This window comes from Numida meleagris, chromosome 1 (assembly GCF_002078875.1).
Source record: "Numida meleagris isolate 19003 breed g44 Domestic line chromosome 1, NumMel1.0, whole genome shotgun sequence".
NCBI classification, from domain to species: domain Eukaryota; kingdom Metazoa; phylum Chordata; class Aves; order Galliformes; family Numididae; genus Numida; species Numida meleagris.
This window is the reverse complement of record NC_034409.1, coordinates 53,473,358-53,497,656: the sequence shown is the minus strand read 5'-3', so window position 1 is coordinate 53,497,656 and position 24,299 is coordinate 53,473,358. Positions and strand designations below refer to the sequence as shown.

The following is a 24,299-nucleotide window of genomic DNA, read 5'->3' as shown; positions in this document are numbered from 1 at the left end:
AGGGTAATCAAGCATAAACATGAAAGAAAAACCAGGAGTATGAATGAGAACATAAGTGAGCAATAGAGCATGGCAAAGTGACAGGCTGGGATGTGGTAAGATAGAGCAAAAGTAGGAAAACCAGATAAAGAAGATTTTTAATATCGAATTTCTTTATTTTTGCTTTTTTCCTTCATCATTTATCAGAAAAGAGCCTTTGACATGAAAACAGACCAGCATGCAATGCAAGAAAGAAAGAAGAGCCCCAGTGATCACAAAAATTCTAAATAAATGAGACATCTAGACATTCCTTTCAGTTTTGTCCTCCAATTTGAGATGGTGAGAATGACCACACAGTATATCCGCTGGAAAACAGCAATCAGCAAGAACAGGGAACCAGTAACCTCATAAGTACAGCTAAGAGTTTAAATGTTTTCTCTGTTGCTTACTGAACTATCCTTATGCCGTATTGCACAGCAAAATCAAACAGATGTGTTGTATCCCCATAAAAACATTTCAGTGAGGATTTAGGAACAGAGATATTAGGAACAGTGATTGGGGCAAATATATGTAAGTTATACTGCACAGCTGTAGTTACATTAAAAATATTAATTATGAAACCAGGAAATATTTCTCAATTCACATAAAACAAACTTGAAAGAAACAAATATTCAAACCCTTCTTTGGGTAACAACAGTTACAGTGCTCAAATTATTCTGCCTATTATCCTAGTAACAGCCTTAATGGACCTCTTACACGCTTTCTTCATATCTACACTATAGGACCCAGTATTCTTTCCAAGAGTTTCAAGACAATCTCTCCACCTACGCAAAATGTCAAGCAGAAGTAAGAGTGAGCTATCTACTATGTGTGGTTAATGCCAGAGAAACGGCTTGTTTTGTTTTTTTTGAAGACTGCCTGGAGTTTATTAGTGTGAGAGTATTAAAGTCAAAAGATTGGACGGCTTCCCTTTACAGTCAAACTCTCAAAAATACTGATTTCATTTAACCTTTCTACAGTCATATTTATTTTATAAAAGATTCCATTTGTCATGTTCATGTCCTACTCTTGACAAACTAGAATAAAAGATTCATATAGATTCATTCGTATCTTGAAGGTTACTGAAGGTCTACGTGGTGAATAAAAACCTTATTTGTGCTTATCCAGTCTCAAATTTGGATCTTACAGACTACATTTCACCAACAGTTTTCTAAAAAACTTCATACAGAAAATATTATCAATTATAATGAAAGAGACAAAGAAAATACATTTCTTTATCCCTTTTACCCTAAAAATTCTCAAAACTCAACCTGCATCACCAAAGCGAAAGAACCCTTATTTTTCCAGCAACAATAAAAAGTTGCTCATCAAAATGCTGCTAGTAATTCTATTGATGTACAATTTAGAATAGTTTCCAACTCAGTCTCCTATACTTAGAATAGCTTTGCACTGCTAAAGAATCACTTGATGAAGAGCATAAGAAGCATATGAAAAGCGAGGTGACTCCAAAAGAAAGTTGATTTCATCTATTTGCTTTCATACATAATGTAAAGTTATATTTCAAGGAGACTAACTTATCATCCTGTTGAAAATGTATAGACTTAGACAACATAAATTTAGCACCATAAGCGCAAAAAGCATGCATGAAAAGATAGGTCAGGGTCAAAGCTTTAGGGCTACTTAACTTGAAAAAGCATCAAAATATATGGACATGACACGAGCACACAAATGATCCCTATGTTACATATGTAAACCTGGACAAACATGACACTTAATGCAATTCCTCCTGAGAAACATGCTACATAACAGAGACAGTTATCTTCAGTACCCATGACTGAATGGGGTTTGGGCATGTTCAGTTTTCATGATGCTATGAAAAGAGAGGACAGACACTTATTAATAATCTCACTCTTTTTTTTTTTTGCAGGACTGAGGGCTGCTTACCCTTGTGTTTTGGACAAACATGAATACAGCAACTATACCTGCTTTTAATATTCCTCCTCCTGTGTCAGTTCTCCTCATTGTGTTTCTCCTCATTGTCCAGACTTTCCTCCTGAGCAGTGATTCAGAGGGGCACTTTTTATTTGCTAATGATGGACACTGACTCCTCATAAATAAAATCTAAGTTACTGGGACCTGCAGGTTCTCAGCATCTCTCAGAATCAAGTCTGTATTCTGCAGAACACTTTCAAGTATCCATCAAGACAGGAAGTATAGCAGGAGAAAAATTGACGCGTCAGGTAAAGAAATAAAAGGTGGATCAGAGCTTTTTCAATACATGCTGTATGTTTCTTTACAAATTGCATTCTGCGAACCACCCACTTTGAAAGGCATCCACTTTCCCACACAAGTGCATTGTGTAGTTCAGGTTACACAGAGACTGTCACTCAAAAGAAGACTTACAAGCAGCATTCCCGAAGCTTAACAGCTTTCCTTTTTTCCATCAACACTTCTTTTCCTTTGCCTAAAAAGGCTGATGTGACTAATTAGTCCCCAGCACTTCATTGTAATAACAATAATATTACTTAGCCTATATAGTGTTTTTCATCTGCAGATCAAAAGTACTTAGTAAAGAAGGCAGGTGTCATTACCTCATCAAGTTATACCAAAGAAATAATCAGCTCTGCTGATTTAATCCTTAAAAATGCTGTTTTAAAACCACGAAGAAGCCAAAACATAAGCTCCAAATAATATACCTTCTCTAGCAAAGGAGATTATGGCTTGCTCAGTGAAACCCAGAAGGAGGGCTCCATGAAGAAAAAAGGGAATATATTTTTGAAGACACCATATAGGATTAGAAGGGACCTTCTTGGTTACTGAGCTAAGGCCCAGTTGTCCCATGCTGATATACCATATGAGCCCTTTCTTAAACAGGTCAACTTTTGCCTTAGAACTAGTGAGAGATTTTTCCCTTTCATTAATTCCACTGAGAGGCTGTGCCAGAAGTACACTGATCTGATGAACAGATACCATCCTCCAATTTCCATCCTAAGTGTATTGTTGATCTGATAAAATCCATTTGTTGCGGTATTAACAATATCTGTTTATCTAAAAAAACTCTGTCACGCCTTGTGTATTTAGAAAGCTCTCAAACTGGTAAAGGAAAAATACAATTAAGTTACCCATTCTAATAAGTAGCAAGGTCTACCAGATTTTGCCGCTGGCTTTTGACATACATACATTATCCACTGCCTTTCAGTGTTAAAATCACCTTTTCTAAGTAATATTTATTAAAAGGCCATGATCTAGCTCTAGTGCAATAACAATTACCAAGAGTCCACTACTGTGTATTAAGATTCTTCTTCCCCAAGGTGCCTTATTTCATACTTAAACACTGAACGTAATGTGCCATTCTATTGCCCTGCTTTAAAAAAACAGCACCTTCTGATGGAGATTCTGCAGCTTCATTATCTATCAGGACTCTTCACACTTCTTGCATTTAGAACCACTTTTCATCCTGTAAACCTCTACCTAAATCTCCCACTGCTGCAATTTAAGGCTGTGTCTTGTTCTGTTCAGTTCAAATCCACTTGTGTATAGAATGAGAAGTCTAGCTGGCTTACAGTACTAAGTGCAAATGTACAGTCCTCATCTTCCTAAGAATTTCACTATTTATCAACTTTTCTCTCTTTAAACAGCCACGAAAGAGGTTTGACTTTCCACCACATGCTTTAGCACAGTACACTCCTTTCTCAACAAACGTCTTCAGACAAAATATTTTAAATGTCTAGCATTCTTGCATTTGTGAAGTTCTTTACTTTTTTGTCTATTTTTGCTATCAGAACAAGTAGCAAAAACCTCTTCATATGCTTTTTTTTCTCTTGTCTCCCTGGCTGATATTGCCATCAGCTTGGTAACAACATTCTGCTGTTTTCTTTGCAAATAAATAATCAATAGGGATCATTAGGAGAGTGTCCCCGTATGGATTCTCACAGCCATTATCTCATGTTCATGTTCAACCAGCCATCTTGAAATAATGACAAAGCTGACTCTTTCGGTTCATTTCTAATTTGTCTTCCTTTTCGCCAATATCAGCATCTAGAAGTATATCACAGAATATCCTGAATTGGAAGTGATCCATAAGGATCAATGAGTCTAACCCTTGTCTCCACACAGGACCACCCTTATTTAATATATCATGAATGCTTTTCTTCCATTTCATATATGTATGGAAAAAAAGTTATTCAAAACCTAAGTGTTCTAATTATTTCTTGATTATTTTGTGAAATACTGGGACACTTGATTAAACTACAGAGGAACAATACAACTTCCTTAACAAGTTTATCTGTCTTATCACATTATTTTTAAGCACAGAACCTCTGGTCGTCTTACTTGGCAGCTGATCATGAAAAGAGCTGCCAGGAAGTCTAGAGAGACTTAAATTGGCCATAAATAATATTTGCACCATCCATCATCACTAAAAATGCCTCACTTGCGGCTCACTTTCCTCTTTTTCTTCCACATACACTTTTCAGCGTTGTATTCCCTCTTGAAAGGACCAAGTAGACAGATTTTCTATATTCAAAGAATGAATCATGGAATGGCTTGGGTTGGAAGGGACCTCAAAGATTATCTAGTTCCAAGACCCCTGCCATTGACAGTGCTGCTAATCACTCGATCAGGCACTAGATCAGGATGTCCAGAGCCCCATCTAGCTGGGCCTTTAAGTGCCCCAACCTCTCTGGGCAGCCTGTGCCAGTGCCTCACCACTCTTTAAGTGAAAATTTTCCCCCCAACATCTAACCTAAATTTCCCCTTTTAGGTTAAAATCATTTCCCCTTGTCCTATCACTATCTGCCCGTGTACAAAGTTGGCCTCTCTCCTGATTATAAACTCCTGCCTGGCTTACTTAAAAAAATCCAGTTCCTAGCATTTTGTTCAGCTTCCCACAAGGGAGTTGTTTATGACAAGTAACGGTAACACCTGAGTGGGGTGTTTTCCTCCCTCCTATTCATTCCCTCCTACATCCTCACCTAAAGCTTTAAGTCCTCAGCTTTCACCACGCAATTAGAACACCTCTCTTGGGAAACTCACTGAAAACACAGCTCCCAAACTTCACCTCTTCTTTTAGCGATTCCTCCTTTTTCTCACTGACTGAAGATCCAGTTCTGCCAGCCCGTCATTGCCACGTGTAAGCTTTCCACCAGTAGGAGCTTTTCCATTCCTGGTCTGCCTCTAAGCAAAACTGTTTGTTTTCAAAAGCAGTATCTTACTCTTAGAAGAATAAAGGTAAAGGTGTGTTCCATCCTCCACTGTATACCAAATTTCACATTCAGAGACTGCAGTCCAGAATGCTTTAAAATACCATTATGTTTTGCTTCAAGATGACAATATTATTCTATTATCTGTCTCCCTTGAGTGAATCTGCAAAATAAGCTATTATACCAGTCAAGAGAAAAAACATTACTAATTGTTGTAGATTTGTTCTGGGGGGAGGTTCTGCTCTCTCTTTAGTGGTAGCAAATGCAGTAATACCAGTTTTTTTATAAACTGATGTCTTCTTGTTTTGATTTACAGGCCTACTGTGTTTTCAGTCCCCGAGGTAGAAAAGTAGCTATTGATGACAACAAAGTTCTTCTTTGTAAAAGGCCCAATTTTTAATAAAGCTCAGGTAGCTTCTGTGACTTACAGGCCTGCAGCAGCTACCCAGGTGAGCAGCGCAGAGGCCATTCTGGAAACTGAAAATTCTGCAGTGATACAAGAATCTTCCAGCAAGAGGAAATCAATCAATCTCCCCAGAACAGCGAAGTGTCAGACTGAGGATCTCTCTTTTCCGCACAGATACTCAGAAGTAATAAGTGATTTTGGGTATCCAATCTGAGCTTCTCATATGGTATAAATTTTGGGTGGTCCTGTGTGGAGCCAGGAGTCGGACTCACTGACACTTATGGGCCCCTTTCAACTTGGGATTCTATCATTACATGACTATGAAAAATGTGAAGGAGCCTGTTTTGTAAGCAATAGAAAAAGTGACTCAAAAACCTGGTAATGCAAGCACAGTAGAATTCACAACTGTGAGCTGCTTAAATTTTTACCTAAGTGCTTTCACACCATAGGCTGTATAAATAAACCAGCTACACCACTGTTCAACCAATGAATCCACGATCTAGGAAGCAAGGTCTATCTGGCACAAACAGACAACTAATCATCTTGCTGTTGAGATCCCTGTGTTGTTTTGCCTTAGCCCAATCTGTTCTTCTCTGACTTACAAAAACTGTAATGTGCTGCTCCCAGTGGAGAGCTTTTACTTAGAAGCTGATAAAACAACCGTCCAAACAGGTAGGAGATGCAAATTAGCACCTATACAAACAGGACTTCAGTATTTTATTGTAGCTAGCAAGTGACAGACAGCATCATTTCAAAAAATTATTTTGCTAGTTTTAGGGCTTCTTGATAAGGTAAACTTGTGCCAGTCTAGGAAGACATGCCATTTTAAACAGCTATTGCTATACCTACTGGCATAATATCCCACATAACTGCTTTCATTGGTACACGTCATTTTGGAAGCTCTTTCAGCTGAGCTAGAAAAAGCTGTTTTAACACCATGATAATGCTATCCTGCCAATGACACATATCAGTCCTGGTCTAAGTTATGAAGTTCTTTATGTGGATTCTTTCTTTCCACCTGATTCATTTTGAACATCCTTACTGCACCACAAATCTAACAATATTGCCTAGGCAAAATGAAAATGAAAAAAAGTGGAAATTCAGGAGCTGAGGATAGAGGGAAAATAGCATTTTATAAGGGAAGAAGTAGTGATATACATAGCAAAACAACAATTCCCTTAGTTTTCAACATTTGCATTTAATTCATCTGCCTCCTGAATACAATAAAAGCCTTGAGTTCCTGAACCAGCTTTGTTCGAGAAAGAATTTTCTTCTCTCCATCTCCTGACAGTGGTCTTCAATTAAAGCCTGCAATGATGAAACTCACTGAGATTGACAGAGGAAATAAAAGGAGAGAAACCACTGAAATGCATCTTCAGAAGATTATTAAATGTCCCGCAGACATCGGTGCGAGTGACAGCCGCCAGAGCTTAGTGAAAAAAACAGAACCAGAAAATTAAACTTCTCATTGGGTCTGATGATGATTAATATCTCTTCTCTGATGAGCTGAAACTGCTTAATCGTTGCTATTAATATCAAATCACTGAGGTGCAAGTATGGTAGCTGAAGAGAAAGGGGGCTTATGAGAATGTTTAAAACTGGGGAAAGGAAGAAAAGAGAAATAATTCGGGTATGTTTTGCTCCTAAATATTTAACCTGCTAAAGCAAGAAACTCAGAGTGAAGCTGAGAGTTGCTACCAGCGGCTCTGAAGTCAGGTTACTGCGAGGCAAAGCAGAACTCTTGGGCAAACAAAGTCACACGATTTAAGGGAGATAAGTAGTAGATTTCAATTGTTTGGTTAAAGGCATTTGAATTCTACATGAAGATGTCTTAATTCATCACAGCTCCATTCAAGTGCATGTGAACAAGGAACTAATACCTTTACCCAACTCAAACATGTTAGATAATTGCTATTTTCAGATTTATTTTCCTCTGTGTATATTGGCAAAGCTTTGAAGAGAGCTTGTTGGAGTTCCCTGGAAAGTAATAATTACATGTAGCTGTGCAGACAGATTTTTATACTGGCTCTCTATAAGAATATCCTGCAAAACGCAACCTCTCTGTTGAGATTTTTCCCTTAAACCCTTGGGTTTGTAATGCATTGAAGCAAGAGGTGAAATAGCTAAATCCATTACAGTTAATACCCCTAGAAAACATTCTGTGTGTATTACATTTTCAGACCAAAAGAAACCTCTGTTAAAGTCAGTGTAGATCACTGGAGATACGCATTATAATAGTCTGATTAGTAGGGAATAAGAAGCAGACTTTTATAGCACTCGGTCATCTGAAAATATTATTCCTGCTAAAGTTAACAAGCAAAATCACTGAGTTAGGTTAAATTAAATCCAGTGATTGGCAGGAAATTTACTGATTATGAAATATTAAAGCTCTGGTATTAGTTCAGTATGATTTTAGAATACTGAATGACTTAATGCCATGAAAAAGAAATGAAAAGTCTTCCATTTCTTAATGCTACAAAGGTAACTTGTAAACACTGTACACTGGTGTTAGGTTTTACTTGGAGAACCTAGATTACAAGATTGCTAAAATATGAGTTTATAGGCCTTGATCTCATGAATAATTTGTTTGCCAAATTAGTGCTAAAATAAATCTTGTTTCTTAAAGTTATTAAACATTTTTAACTTGCAGCTGATACTGTTTGATTTCACCCTTTCTGAAGGATTTGGATTTTTCACACCTGAAAAGGTATTGCAATCTGAGCCCAGAACAAAGAATACACTTGGGAAAATAGTTTTTCCGAACAGGGATGCCAATGGATCATCCTGGTAACTAGTTTCCATTAGCTGTGGTAAGGCTAGTAATTACCCTATAAATTTATTTCTTTTTATAAATAGCTATATGTTTTACTAAGCACAGTGTTCTCATCTTTTGCTCTCAAGGTGATATTACTTAAGAGAGTCTAATTTATGTACTGAATTATCTCATAGTCATGACTGCTTATTTTACATGAAATTGTTAAAATGATCCTTTTAAAATATTTTTCCTCATCTACTTCTCATTTTTTATTTCCTCCAGTGAGCCTAGAAAAATCTGGACAAGGATAAAAGCACATATCCTTGAACAAGGTGGAATAATATGTCAGAGATATGCTAGAATCTTCCATGAGCTTTAAAATTAAGTTCAGAAACCTGGCTGGAGGTAAAGTCCTGTTAAATTTAGAAGGCATGGGTCAGAGGCAGGGATTACTGGCTAGCTTTATTCTATCAACTCTACAATATAACATAGCCTGCACTATTCAAGATACTAGAGACAGCGATTGTTAATGGTCCCTCTGATACTAAAAATCTACAAATCTTCAAAAGCTAAGAAAACATCAGTAACTGTTCTCTGCAATTTTTTGAGGAGAACCTAAGAATTTGTCTGCCAATTCCATTTTGAAAAACAAATTAAACAGAAGACTGCTGCAAGGAAAAATCAGTGATAAAACTCAGGCAACTGGACCCAATGATCTTTTTAGGTCCCTCCCAACTGAACTGTTCAAAACCCACAAAAAGTAGAAGAGGAAGAAAGGAACACAACTTCCTCTGAATTATTATATTTATTTAATCACATCATAAATAGATAACTCCTCCATGTCTTTTACACCAGAAATTTCTTCAAGTCCTTTCGAGCATATAAGAGTATTTCCATACTATACTATCCAACATCCTTTGAAATTATACTACACCACCATGACCTCAGTCTCCTGTATGGAGAGTGAAATAATGATGCTCTGGTAGCACCAGCAGCTGTAGATGCCCTGGTTTCAACCTATTAAGGAAAGATAACAATCCCTACCTAGAAATCAGTGCACAAGCTGAACAGGTTGCTTCCGCTTCTCAGACTGGCCAATCTCTCCCCTAACAGTACCTGTATTAGCTCAGCTAAAAGCCACCACAAGAAGCACTGACCATGCTACAGTCACACCTTCGGCTTATTCTGTATTTTGGGTTTTCCAATTCAGGACTTTATGCCTAAAATCCAAACTTGTAAGCTACTCCAGGTGTCAGAAAGTGTACGCTGGTGTAAAGTTATAAGCTAATTTCACTGAGCATCTACAGGAATAACTATGCAGAGAGCAGATCATGCATCTTTTATTTAGAACAAATACAGACCTGTTATTACAAGCTCACTAGCAGAACACCTCATTATGAAACACTATTCAGACAGCAAAATATTTTAACTAGGCTTATATAAGTTGTTATCCTTAAAAAAAAAAAAAACCAACGGTAAATTTACCAGAAGAGAATCAAGTTCTGTTATGAGCTATGCATTTAACTTAGGAAAATGTGATGAATCCAGCATTCTTATAATTTCAACTGCAGTCACTCCCTCCTGCCCCAGTTACTGATTTCTGCAAACTCTGACATTTAACAATTTAAAAACTGAGCAGAATTATAAAGGGGTGGGTGAGTGGGGGAAATGTTTAAAATTTCGATGGTTACATCCTGCACTTTGAGTCTTGTTTCACAGAACTATGCAAAAGGATAGCCATGCTTCAGGTTGGAAAAAATGACTACAGCAAGATAGTTCAAATGGCTTGATCATTGCTAAATACAAAGAAAATCTCAGGCTAAAAACATATCATTCTCCAGGTCATCAACTCTTCCTCCTACTGTTGGTGTCTAAAGGTTGAGTGAACCAAGATGACTGCTGTCAGCCCATGTTATTTTATTTTTTGTTATGCTTGCTGTGCATTCCACTCAATTCTCCAAGGAGATCGAGGTATTTTAGAAGCCCTTAGATTCAAGTCTTAAAAAAAGAATTGCAGAAGGCAAAGCAACATGAGAGGTAATACTTCAAGGGACAGAAATAACTACTCAACAGAACGATTCAATGACTGAAAAAAGTTTGAAAAAGGTAAAGAGGGAATAAAGAGATGTATGGAAGATGCTGGTATTCTTAAGCTGAGCACAACTAAAATGCATCCATCTGACATCAGGACATTATCTTTCATTCCCTGCTGCTTTTCCTCAACCATCTCAGAGTATTATCTGCAGAACACAGGAAGATCAGACATGATGTGTGAAGAATTTCTTGGAATTTATTTTTAACTTGGTAAAAGATCATTCATTTTGACTTCTTCTCCTTCTTGCACAATGCATATTTAAATAAATATTCAAAATAGAAGTTTCAAAATTACTGGAAGACACTACAAATACAATACACTGTCCAATAAGAAAAATTCTTACCCCAATTCACCAGAATCAAAATGCAAAATTTTTATTTCAATCTTTTAAAATATTTCTATTTCATGTATTTTTTTTCCATCCTGACTGTACACACTTGTTGACCTGCTTGCCTGCTCACTCCCAAAACTCAATGGCAAATTTCAGATGACTTTGTTAGAGGGAAAGAAGTTGGAGGTAATGAAGCTTCTACAATTGTCAGGAACATGTAAGACAGATGAGAGATGCTATACATTTTACCATTGAGAAATACACTGCAGCATGAGCTCAAGATTTATTTAGACACTGGGAGACCCATATGGGAGCTAGATTTTATAAATACCCTAATTGTGGGAAAAGCGGCTTCAACATCAATCAGCTGCATGACATTGATCACAGGCTACATTAGTTCCAGCACTCAAAGAAGGTCTGGCATACTTATAAAACTACATATTTTGATTCAAAAAGCCAAGCTCTACTCGTTAGGGGTTTGGCTTTCTAAAAAACATGATGGTTGAGTTCATCATACTTTACAATTTTTCTGCAGAAAAGCATTTTTACTATAATGTCAAGAAGTGTCCATCTTTGAAATAGAGAAAGAGGACCAATCAAGAAGTAGCTCTCCTACTACTAGTCTTCCATGCAGCCCTGACAAAATCTAGGGGATGTTCTTTCTTCTAGGAAAGAATTAGCTTATCTTTGTATAGCGTAACTTTTATAGCCCACATTTTCCCAAAACTTTGCTCAGAGAACAGGGAAGAAAGAGATGAAACAAAGGTCTTGAGAAATTCTGCAGATTATATTCAGAATACACTGATGTTCCTAAGAAGCTGACAGCTTGTTCCTGCTCAGATAATTCCTTTCCACTCTGATCTTTATTTCTCTGGCAAAAATGACAGACTAAGAGCCAACAAGATAAAGAAAGCCAAGACAAAACTGGTAGACATGTTTAGAAACAAAAGGCCAAAAAGAAAATCCATCCAATCAAGAGGAATATGGATACGCCTACAGTGTACTTTACTCTTACGGAAAAATAAGCATATACTCAAAAAAAAAAGTTATCAAAAGAGAACAAGCGTCTATGTAACATTATTCAAAAGAACAATATGGGCTTGCTTCATGTGATACAACATCCTGATGAAACAAGTGATCATTGCAAGTGACATGGCATTTCCTGAGACTAGAATATATTGGTTTAAGAAAGTGAACTTCTAGCAAGCTAAGGAAGAAACAGCACTGACACCAGCATTTCACAGCAGGGGCCTTCTGGTCAAAAGCATACTTCAACCAACCTTTGTTAGTACTCCAAGCATCCAAATCACAAGAGTTTCATAGAAAGAGAGGTTTCCAGGATAACGCAACAAAACTGAGCGTAATTCCAAGGTCTTTACTATGGCGACTGATTTTCACTGTAGGGATCTGCTAGTAAAAACTGCAGACATACTGAAGAAGGTATCTTGATTGCAGCTGAGATAAAGAGGTGCTGAAGTGACAATTATCAGCATATCTACTAAAAAAACAACAGAGGAGGAGTAAACCACTCCAGGATGGAAATGTGCACAGAAGCAGTTTTTGAGAAGGGGTAGACAAGAAGCCAATCTTAACTAAAACACATCTCCTGCTGTCCTGTTCTGGCTCCTACCACAGTAACATCCTTATTATAAGGATGCAGAGGCATCCTTTCAGGACCTCCTTTCTCAGAACTTCATTAAAAAGACAGGATCAATACAGAGGTTGAAACTTCTACTTTAAAAGGACACTGGATTTAGTTTTCTTGTTTAATCCTGTTGAGACACACAACGGATAAAATTCAAGCAAACTGTGCAAATTGTAATGAAAAATACAGTTTGAGATTTTGCCTCTTTCTGATTACATTGTCTGTGAAAGGATTATTTTCTAATATTTGTTCATCGGTTGCAAGTATCTGATAAACATTTTAGCAATTAATTACTTATTTGCCTCTTGCTATGAGGAATTTATTGCAAGCATTAAAAATTCAAGCAGTTTTCATCACGCACACAGATCATGTGATAAACTTTTGGCGCTTAACTGTAGAAAGCTGAACTCCCAAAATCAGTTGTCTGATTCAAGTATTCACAAATATGACTTCAAAATCTGCCTCCCATGAATATTAAAACTGGATATTCATTGTTCCTGTTAGACAGTCTTCCCAATTAACATATTCACTAGAATATTTATGGAAAGCATACACAAAAAGAGTATGAACAGCGTCAAAGTCAACCCATTTAAATACTAAGATGAATATTTGCAGCCTTCCTTCATTTCACTTTATTGTATTTTATGAGGTGTTTGCCCAACTCTGGTTTCAATCATCCCTACAGATTACTTGGACTGAAGTACACGCTGTGTCAGAGAATGACAGTTGGCCAACACTGGAGTGAAAAGTGGACAAAACAGGACAGCAGGAAAGAAGGAAGACCTCTGCTTTTAAAATGCTAGTCTGGCAGCTAACAAAAAACAGACTCAACTTCACCTCCCTCACAGACACCCTACGTGATCTCAAACCACTTCTTCTCCAGTTTTCATCTAAAAGTTACATTATTGATTCTTCCTTTCCCATGATACATTTTCTAAACAGAAGCCCTGAACAGACACTTTGGGGCTTCCAACCTCAAGTGGATCCACCACACAGAAATTTGTAACTTCAGTGTATTTTCATCCTGTCAGACAGAGATGACTGTGAACGTGCTGAGGGTGCAAAGCCACAGCAGACACTTTTCTGAGGAATCAGTGATGTCAAATAACAGTTCCAGGTATCCATTTTACATGACCTCCACAATAAAGGGGATAGTGAACTGCTATACATATGGGAAAACGATGCCATTTCTGAAGATACAGTTGCTTAGTGAAATTACTGTTTTCTTCTAATGAAAATTCATTACATATTATTTCACTTTCCTCTTCTCTGCTTTAAATGCACTCTACCCTTCCCACTCTATTGCCTTGCCTTTTGAATATAATTTAAGAATACTGGAACAATTAGCTTTTTCATTCAAAGTAACTGATAACTGAAATTATGCTGCCCTTGTGCATCATTAAAAACAACAACAGTAACCAGGTACATTCTAAGGCTATATAATATTCAAAATCCTCTTTAATATTCTAGTTCATAACCTTAATAGACATTTATACGTGATTAATGAGGCTTTTAGTAGCTATTGCTGTCACTGTTTGGATAATGCCAGCTCCAATAAATATTCCAAGGCAGAGTCCTACTGGCAGTGTCTGAGTGACAGCTGTGACGTAGCAGGCTGCTATGTACACAGGTTGCTCCAAAAGTAATGCCTCCTTTTTATTTCCTTGGAAACTACAGCAGACATAAAGAGCACGATAATACTATTTGATAGAGCAAATTTTCAGCTACAAAACACTATTTTTCAACATAGTCACCACCATTAGCTATGCATTTTCACCAGTGATAAACAAAGCCTGCATGCTCCACTCTTAAAAATCTGCATGGCTGTACAGAACTTGGATCGTCTTTCAAGTTGCTGTCACCATGGCTGAAACGCACTACCTCAGTGTGCTCACATCCACTGTATGGTCTTCCATAAATGTTCACAGCAAGCATCAGTGAATATCAGTGGGTTCCATTTTTTCCTTGTGGAGGAATTTAATGACATACTTTCACTTCATACACACCTCCACATCAGACACCATTTTGTCAGACCACCATTCTGCTGCCATATAGCAACAGAACATAATGAGATATTGGTGGGAAGGTTCAACTTCTACTGCCATACCACAAACATCCGCCTCTGATGTTGTGAGCGAACATAATAAAATAAGAAGCATTACTTTCAGAGCAGACATCATAGTTTCTGACAAAGAGTAACAAAAAACAAAATGAAAACAAAATGTCATTCTATAGAATTGCAGGCTATTTAAAAAGTACACCAAGGGAACTGATAACATTGGGGTATATTTTATGATACAGATCTACTAATAAAAGATTTTTAAATGTGGTCACACCGCCATGCCATGGCAAACTAATAACTGAAGTACTTAGATATAGGCATACAAAGTAGTAATGTAATTTTTAATTGCAGGAAGAAAAAATAACTTTAGGATGCAGCATTACAGTTATAAGTACTGAAGAGACATTTGCTTCCAATGCTCTGAAACAAATAAACAAACAACTGCAAAAGAATGTAAGAAGAAGAGTACAAAATTCTTTGCCATGACAACTCAGCTAGCTCAACTAGTTTAGCTAGTGGAGAGGTGATTGAACTGCTGTAAGTACTTGTCAAAGGAAACACACTGAGCCTTGACAGTGAAATTAGTATGGATTTACCAAGGGTAAATCACACATGACTGACCCAACTGCTTTCTGTGATGTAGTTATTATAGCTGTGAATATGAGAGACCAGTAGGTGCAATTTCTTTTGAATATCTCCCACAGAATTCCTCTATCCAAGTTGAGGACTAGTCCTTCTGGGAGGAGTTGGGGTCCTGCTGGTCACTATGACCCATTAGTATACCTGGACAGCAGAGCAAGCTGGGAACAGTCAACAGGAACATAGCAACGAGACTGAGGGAAGTGACCATTTCCCTTGACTTGATACTCATTGGATCACATCTGGTGTATTGTGTCATGTTTGGGGTCCTCCATCTAAGAAAGACATTAATGAAATAGGCCTACAAAGCTGTTCGGTTGCTGAATTGCTTGCCCCAAGAGAGCCTGGCTTGTTCAGCCTGGAGATGATGTGGTCCAGGGTCCAGGGCACTTACAGCAGGGCCCCAGTACCTATATAGCAGATGCAAGAAGGTGGAACAGGGCTCTACACAGAGATACACTGCGCAGGATGAGTGACATCAACCATAAATGGAAACAAAGGAGGTTCAAAATAGATACCGCAAGGAACTCTTCCACTTGATGGCAGTCCAGCAGTAGCACAGGTTGCAAAGAGCAACCACGTTATGTCTCCATCGTTGGAGGTTTTCAAGATATGACTGGATAAAGTCATCTGGCCTGACCCTGTTTAACGAAGGAGTTTAACCAGAGAGCTCCTGGGGTCCCTGCCAACCTGAAGAATTTAGTAAGGCTGTTCCTTTAATCTGGTGGAGAAAAGCGTAACAAAAACCATGTACTTGAATCTGAAACCAGAGGAACTGAAAACTCCTATCAGCACCTGTATTTAATCAGAGACACCTAGTGCCAGAAGCTGGAGAGGACTCTCCGCTCCTGCTGGTTTCAAATCAAAGTACCATGCTGCTGGGGCATTTTTTACGCAAGTATTCATTAACACATAAAGACCTTAAAACAAACTAATTATGCAAACAGAAAAAAAAAAAACAAAAAGTCAGGTAAATTGAAGAATGGCTTTAAATCTACAGCGATGATACATACAAGCTTAGGAAAATGCTAGCTATTATTTGGTTAAATAAATATTTTAACTTACCCCAGTGTTCAACCAATAAACAAAGATTCAATCACCCCTCAGCCAAATATTAAAATAAAAAAAAAAAAAGACACAGAGAGATAACAGAAAGAGTTAATAACCTTACATTGCTTGCAGTCCTTTTCCAGTGCAAGCTTCTTAATCGGTAATGGGCTTTGCTCCCTGGTTTCATTTAAGATTAATTCACACTGAGAGCTTTAAGTCACCTCAAATAGCATGTAGCAGCAAATTTCAAGATCTGTATTGAACCCTCTGTAAAAACAAAGGATTCTACGCACAGGAATTTAAAGCTGTACTCCATTTACAATTGTGGACACAATTAAAATAGTCATTACAACAAGGCAGCATAATATTCTTCTAAAAACAAAAAGGTGAGGGCTGCATTTGCTCAGCTTTTAAAAATCAAACAAAATCAGTACTGTTCTGACTGCTAGATCATTACTGTTCAAGCATGCAGCCAGCACCCTGTATATTTTCAGTTTTATGTGAATCCCATAAGTGTTTCATTCTAGAATGAGCTCACAGAGTTACTGCCCATTAAGGCAGAATTTTAAGTAACCAAATAAATTTGCATAAGCAAATATTTGTACCTGACATACAACTAACTCAGAGATGTATGCAATATACTCTGAAAATCTTTAGATGCCCTTACTTGTAATTTAACTTGGAATCCAATTTTGTTTTGAAACCAAGCACAAATTGCTCAGCCAGGATTACATAAAAGAAGCTTGCTTGACATTTAAAACAATGAATTTTAAAATTTATCAGACTGTAAGCTGAACAATTTTTGTGTTTGAACAATTTTTAAAAGGATGAAACACCTTTCCTCATGTTAAGATAACTAAGAAATGTTTTTTAAGCTTGCCAAAATAACACAGCTACTGCCAAAAATGAAATGCTCTGTATTTAAAAAATAAAATGAAAACAAGAAAAAGCTGCTTAGTAACAAGTAATAAGGGACACAACATTTTCTAACCTCACCTAACTGCACTGAACTCCTTTAAGGACAGAAAAAAATTCATCAGATATACAGCTGAAAAGGCGAAGTACTGCTTATTTCAAGTCTGATTAAAAAGTACCAGTTATATGGCTGCAAGTCAAGGTACATATACAGATTTGAAGATCTCTGCTTGAGGAATGCAGAGGAAGAGAGAGAGCTGTCCCAGGTATAATACCCAATGGCCACCCAGAGGAACCTGGATTCAAACTGATTTATAAATAAATACACCTTAGGTATTCATTGATTTTTTGTGTTCATCCTTCTGGCACAATAAGCACAGAGGCAGTGGCCAGAACTAATCGTCTTCACACACAAGGTGAACGGCAAGAAAATAGCCTCATGTGCTTGCAGGTTTTGGCCACATAGGTATTTATATAACCAAACTGGAAGCCCATAAAACATTTCATAGAATCAACTTTTAAAGCAGAGCATAGCACTAGGACCAAATAGGCAGAATCTAGTACCCGCACATAACTCCTGTGTAGGAAGAAGACTCAGAAGTAATACAACTATTTTCCTGTCTTCTCTAGTAGAAGAACATCCCAAATGAAAAGGGATCATCTCGGGCATATTCACAGTGACATACTAGCTGCTCTGTAAAGTGAAGGCAGACTAGTTGCACAGCAAGCCCTAGACTGAACACTTCCCAGGCACTCTGCTAGCTGCTCAGCCAGGTATTCTTCAGGCTGTGTATATTTATGCTGTGTTTAGGAAATGTGAGACAATTATACATAGGTTGCTCTGAAAGTAATGCATCCTATTTGTTTCTATTGAAACTACAATTGATACAAAGAACACAACACTGTTTGAGAGAGCAAATTCTCAGCTAAAAACACTATTTTTCAACACAATAACCACCATTAGAAATGCGTTTTCATCATCAATGAAGAAGAGCCTGCATGCCACACTCCCCAGAATCTGCATGGCGGGGCTACACCTATTTCCATTTTGACCTCCGCGTTCATGCACTTATTCCCCAAACTGGACAAGAATCAGGGATCATTGCATGGGTCATGGTTACAGAGACAGAGGGCAATGCAGCATCACCATGGTAAGAGTGGAGAACAGCAATTACCTGCTCCTCAGCAGTGAGAACACTGTTGAAATCTGCACGTTGGGAGCCATTTCCTATGCAAATCAAATCGGCTTTATTTAAATAAAACCAGTGATGATTGATTTACGTCTGTCTGCTCCAACACAAATCATTCAACACACGCTTCCCCCCAGACATTACTCCCCTCCTACCTTCAAAACTCCCAGCAAACAGATAAATCCACGTTATGGCTGGCACGAAGAGGACGGTCAGAGAAGCAGCCAGGAATTTCCTTCTCCCTCTGCAGATTCCCAGCATTCTCTCAGGAGTTTCAGATTCCCAACCCAGTGCTGTTCCTATGTTGGAAGCAAATATTCCACAGCCTCCCACATATTACTCCCTGAAAAGGAAAGGTAAAAAAATGTTTCAACAGCTTATCTCTCTACAGAAATGTGGACTATGCCAGTATTCCTAAAGAGTTAGAATATCAAAGCCAAAAACTGTGTTATTGCAATTGCAAAGCAGTATTCATTTCAATGTTACCCATAGCTACTTAATAATAAAGTGAGCTTTAGAAGTCCCTTACAGGACTATCAACAGAGCACATCATAACATCTAAACACACACTGAGCTAATCTCACAAAGAGACGTCACCTCTATTTGTGGTGTATTTGCTTCTCATTTACTCTGAAGACATTCTTGGTTCTTTGATGCCTTTGTGTGGTGGTGCCCCTGGACAGATACGAGAAAGCCACCCACATTCCTTCACCTGCTCCCAAAAAGCAAAAGTCACACCAGTGAATCAATGAGCTGGCTGCAGGTGGTCACAAACTCAAGACAGTGATTGAAGAATGAAAGGTAAAGTCTGGGGGACTGAGGGGTGTTATTAAAACGACCCGGTTTGCTAATAGCATTGAAAGAGTTCAATGCTGATGAACTGTATGAAAGAGAAGGGAAAGAAAAATAGACAAGGAAGATTCCTTAGTCACAAGCAGGTGGTATCAGAAGCTTCATACTGTATGCTATAATAAGAGGAGATTCTGAAGAGCATCATCGTTTTTATGGGCAAAAATAGGATCTTAATTTATTTAAAACAATTGTTATGCATTTCACATGCTTAGATGGCAGAATAGCCTGGTGATATTTACTCTCAGGAAAATGAATATTCCCACATCAGTGCAGGCATGCAGAGCACATGTTTTGCATATTTTGCCTTTTTTTTTAAAGGGCGTCACATACAGAAAGGCTGGTGTTCAACTTGAGGTGTTGAGGTGTTGGAAAAGGAAAGGGAGACGTTAAGTCAAAAAGGTTTAGTTCAGGCTTTGTGTGAAAGGGCTTAAGTTTTCTAATTTTAAAAATCAGTGTGCAAGCATGATACAGAAAGAAGCACAGACAGAAGCAGTACAAGGTGTTTCATAAGAGCACCCTTTGGTTCATCCTTAAACTAGCACTAGAACTGAAATCAGCAATTAAAGCACTTCTACAAAGTTTAACAATATTTTAACAATAACTACTGTGTGCCTCTAAATTATGTCTGGGCTCAACAACTCTGGGTGTACTGCCCTGAAAGTCAATTCTGAAATCCAATTACAGCAAAAAAGAGAATTATAGACAAGAGAAGAAAGTTGAGACAAAGAACGTGGCTGCTGGGGATACCAGACTGCAGTAATCAGGGAAACTTACAGCTCTTCCTTGAATGTTCAACAGAGCCCACTTTGCTACACTACAGTTTAGAAGAAGTGGTAGCACTCCTGACCTTGGAACTGATAAAATGGAATATAATTTGTCCAGAGCCAGCACAAAAAGCATTCCATTGTGTCAGCTTTTCACCTCAGTGAATGCCTCGCCACAGAGATTCTGCAGAAAATATGTGGACAGACTTAATATGAACAGCTGTGGTATTAGAGTCACTGCGCTAGACAGAGACACACATTCGGTAGATAAATTGTGGAGGACTCTTAACTTTATTCACTTCATTTGGATAGCGATTACATTTCATTTCTTTTCCTTACATAGCTAGTATAACTACTGTGAAGAGATTCCTTTACATGCCTTCTTGAAAACACAGATAATTCTTCTGGGTTTTGTGTTCTACACTTGTAGTGAACTACTACACAGAATCATTTACTTGCAGTAGAAATTACATTTTTTCCAACCCCTATAACATCATGGAGTGCACCGCTAGCATTAATCAGCACATATGAAAATAATCTTTGAAGTAATTAACTAACAAGCAGGGTTATTCTCCAATAGCAATATTTTGCAATGCAGCATGCTTTAGGCACACGCTGCTCCTACCAATGACACCTGTAAAACCCATAGAATTAACACTAAATGTTTCTGAAATGATGCTGTTACAAATAAACCAGTACAAATTTTGAAGATAATGACACTCAGACTACAAAGTCTAGGGTTATAGTAGTGGTAGTGCATTAATTCATCCTAAGGCTGCGTATAAGAAAAGAATCAATTTTTCTTACATACTCTTTTAAATTCCCAAGAAAGTGAACTTTCTGAATAGGTCAATGTGAAAGATGAAATCTAGATTTTCTGTCCCATGAATGTAAAACACCCTAAAGAAAATAATACAGTTCTTAACTAAGTTTTTATTTCAATTCAACAGGTGTCAGCTTGATATTTGTCATGAAAGGGAAGTGACAACACTGGCTGAGCATGGAAGAGGGCAGCACTGTGCTCCTTTCTGTCACGTGAGCTCGCTCTTGCCTTTCAGACCTCTCCTACATCATCCACTGTTCCTTCAGACTCCAACCTGTCTAGGGGGTCTTAAAAGCACTTTATTGTAGCTGAGACAGTCCAACTACGGAACAGCCAATGGATCCTCCAGAGAGGTGGTGCAGTCACCATCCCTGGAGGTGTTCCAGAACTGTGTGGATGCAGGACTGAGGGACATAGTGGGCATAGTGAGGATGGGCAGGTGGTTGGACTAGGTAATCTTAGAGGCCTTTTCCAACTTCAATGATTCTATGATTTTCTTAATTTATTGCCTAATGTTAGTAGCTCAAGATAAACAGTTTGAAACATGGTCTTCACTCTTCCAGGCAAAGACAGATTTTCTGCCTCTGCCACAGATACACAGAAGGCGTATGCATTTCAGGATATTCATCTTCAATTTCGAATGCACTGAATATACTCCAAGGGTATGATGTAATTATTTTTTAGAAAGCTCATGAAGTAAGTAATACCCACAACAGTCAGCTGCATGCATGCCATCATGTATGTCTTGCTGTTAGTCAGATGCTCTACACCTCTGAAACTCAAGATTCATAAAACCTACTGCACATGTACAGATCAAAAGTCAGTAACACAGGAACTTCAGGCCAGCTTGATTATTACTAATCGTGCTATAAAAGGCTACGAGCCTGGACAATGCCTGTGTGAGAGGTCACAGTGGGAATTAGAATAAATTGGGTTTCTCATTGCAAAAGCTTACTCATGACCTCCTTACCACACAGCAACAGTGAGCTGAAAGCCTTTCATTATCTTTACATATGGTTAAACGCTTCCATTAACCGCATTACCTTGTCAGAGTGGTTGCTTTGTTTTAAATCAAGGATTATCTCCTCAGCTGAATGTGAGGCAGCTCTCAACCAGTATGAGCAGCACATATATTAAAGCATGTAACACAACACTAATCACATTGGTATTCAGTTTCTATTCTTTTTTTTTTTTTTTTTTTTCAATTATGGCATGACAGCTCGACTATGTCGGACATTCAGCAGGAGTTCGGTGGAACAATGGAAGTAATTATGAAAACAAAAATCAAACACAATTAACTAGATTTAACTGCTATACTATAAAAAGCTTTTCCAACCGCTTCATACAGTTTCTTGCATTTGTTACAGTTAATCTTATCCCAGTAATCTTCTGTTTGTTTTCAGTGCAACTGAGATGAATACATACAGTTAAAGCTGTTTATACAGCAATCCTGTGCCTTGGCTTTGCTGTGTTTCTTCAATTAATGTTATCTAATTCTTTCTGCTTTTTCACACTTGCAGTCACAGAGTCAATGAACAATTTCTGCTGTAAAGCTTCCCCTTCGGCTCTGTGTCAATGTAGCATCCATCCTTTAAGAAAGATTTTCCATGGTTTTTCACCAAACTCAAAATATAAATAACCTAAAGACAAAAGCTGTATCTTTGCCAGTATTTTTCTAAAATTCCTTTAAAATACTGTTAAAGTGGGGTTTATAAGGACTTTACTCCATGATACTCAGCTTTCTATTTTGTAAGAGGATTGCAGCTTTGCAGTCTTCCAGTTCTGGAATCTCATGGCCATTTGACAGAATTTTACCATATCAGAGAGGAGTTTGATACCATAAAGACAGTATAGTGAAATAAAAGATAATTAAATTGTAAATCTTTATTTAGATAAACATTCCATTGCTAATGTGCTCCACTTCTAAAGTTATTAAAGCAGAAATAGCATTTTGAAGGAAAACATCATCTTCTCCCTCACTGAACCGTTCCCTCTCCCACATGGAAGAACACTCCACAGAAACAAACCTAAGGCTCCCTTCGCTTCCATACTGTCTGAATTTGCTTGACAGTGGAGATCTTCCCCACTGTATCAGACATCTCAGGCCATCCTTGGAGTCGCTCAAGGCCAGGCTGGAAGCGTCTCTGGGCAGCCTGACCTGGTGGGTTGCAGCCCTGCCTGCAGCAGGGGGTTGGGACTGGGCGGGCTTCAAGGTCCCTACCAATCCAACCCATTCTGTGATGCTATTATTCTATGGTACCATGGCTTGAGGGAAGGATTCGGAATAAATTCAGACTCAGCGTCCTCCTTAGAAACCACCTTAAAGGAACAATTACAGCAGTTTCCAAATGCTACCAAATTTACTGTTTCTTAATGAGTTAAAAGAAAATGGTCTTATCTATAACAGAGAAAACTGACAGCACAAGCGAGTTCTGCCTTGCAACTGTGCTAACTGCTCTCAGGGCCCATAGGATTGACACCTTCTTTTATATCTTCACTCAATATGTGCCGTGGCTCAAGGAAAATTCTGTTAGTGGTCTGATAATGAGAGCTTTCTAGAAGTTTTCAGGTAGCAGGGCTGTAAGCAACACTACTGCAGGAATGGGGATCTATCTGGACAGGAGTATGGTTGCAGACAGAGAGAAATAAGTAAATAAGATGCTTCCACTTTTTTTCCTTTCAAGCTCAAAAGAAGGAAAGTCTGAACCTTTAATACTTAATATCAAGGAAGAACATAATTTAATATAGCAAGGTGGGAAACTTTTTCTAAGCCTCCACTATGTCAGTGTTAAAATGAGCAGAAAGAAAATCTACCATTTAAGCAACCAAACACAATCATGATAGAAAGACGAACCTTGGCTGTTGTATCATTTCATTTGCAACCCAAGAATGATACTTGTTTTCAGACCTGTTTTCACAATGAATTCTCCAAACTCAGCTTTACTCCGGCTCCTCACCTACACATCAGTGCGTAGTACTAGTATTTCCTGACTCCCTAGTTTAACTCAGGACTCCGCACAGTCAAAGAGAGCAAAACAGCCTGACTTAGTTTGCACAAAGCAGAAGGCTAACAAGATACTGCCCATCCATAGTAAAAATATCTTTGGAACTGAAATCTCAGTGTCACTGAATTATGAACATCCTGGAGATCATGACCAGCCAGAAGTAGTAGCTGTGGTACAGAATGATTCAGTAGTAAAGCAATTCTGCTCCAGAATCATGGTTTACACTCAGACCTCAACTTTATTACATATCTGAATTTCTGGTTCAAAAGAAGAAAATAAATTATTACAGAATATCAATCTTAGCTGGAAGAAGCATCAGTATGTTGCTGCATCACTGATCTCCCTGCTTCTTTCACCTTCAGGAGTCATGCGTTTGTCCACTATTTCCCCTTCCTCCATATTGTGTCTTCATTCAGAAGGCAAAGTGGTCTCTAAAACAGAAGCAGGGCACTATATACAATATATGTAACACTTCTCTCACAAATTTTGATGCTGCTACTTTGCTTTCCATCTAAAGTACTTAGATGCTTACTCATAAGTAGTGTTTAGCTTTATTACAATCTTCAGGGTAGAGAGCTATTCTAATG

General features: G+C 38.0%; 1 protein-coding gene across 2 annotated transcripts in view; it reads right to left on the bottom strand.

Annotated features, from left to right (window-relative positions):
- The window catches only part of LARGE1 (LARGE xylosyl- and glucuronyltransferase 1), a 280,363-nt gene that overhangs the window by 183,364 nt on the left and 72,700 nt on the right, over positions 1-24,299 (bottom strand). For both annotated transcript variants that reach the window (XM_021386388.1, XM_021386379.1), the window contains one exon: positions 18,424-18,611. In XM_021386388.1, coding sequence (XP_021242063.1) covers positions 18,424-18,529 — 106 coding nt within the window. In that variant the 5' untranslated portion in view covers positions 18,530-18,611. The remainder of the gene's footprint in view (positions 1-18,423; positions 18,612-24,299) is intronic.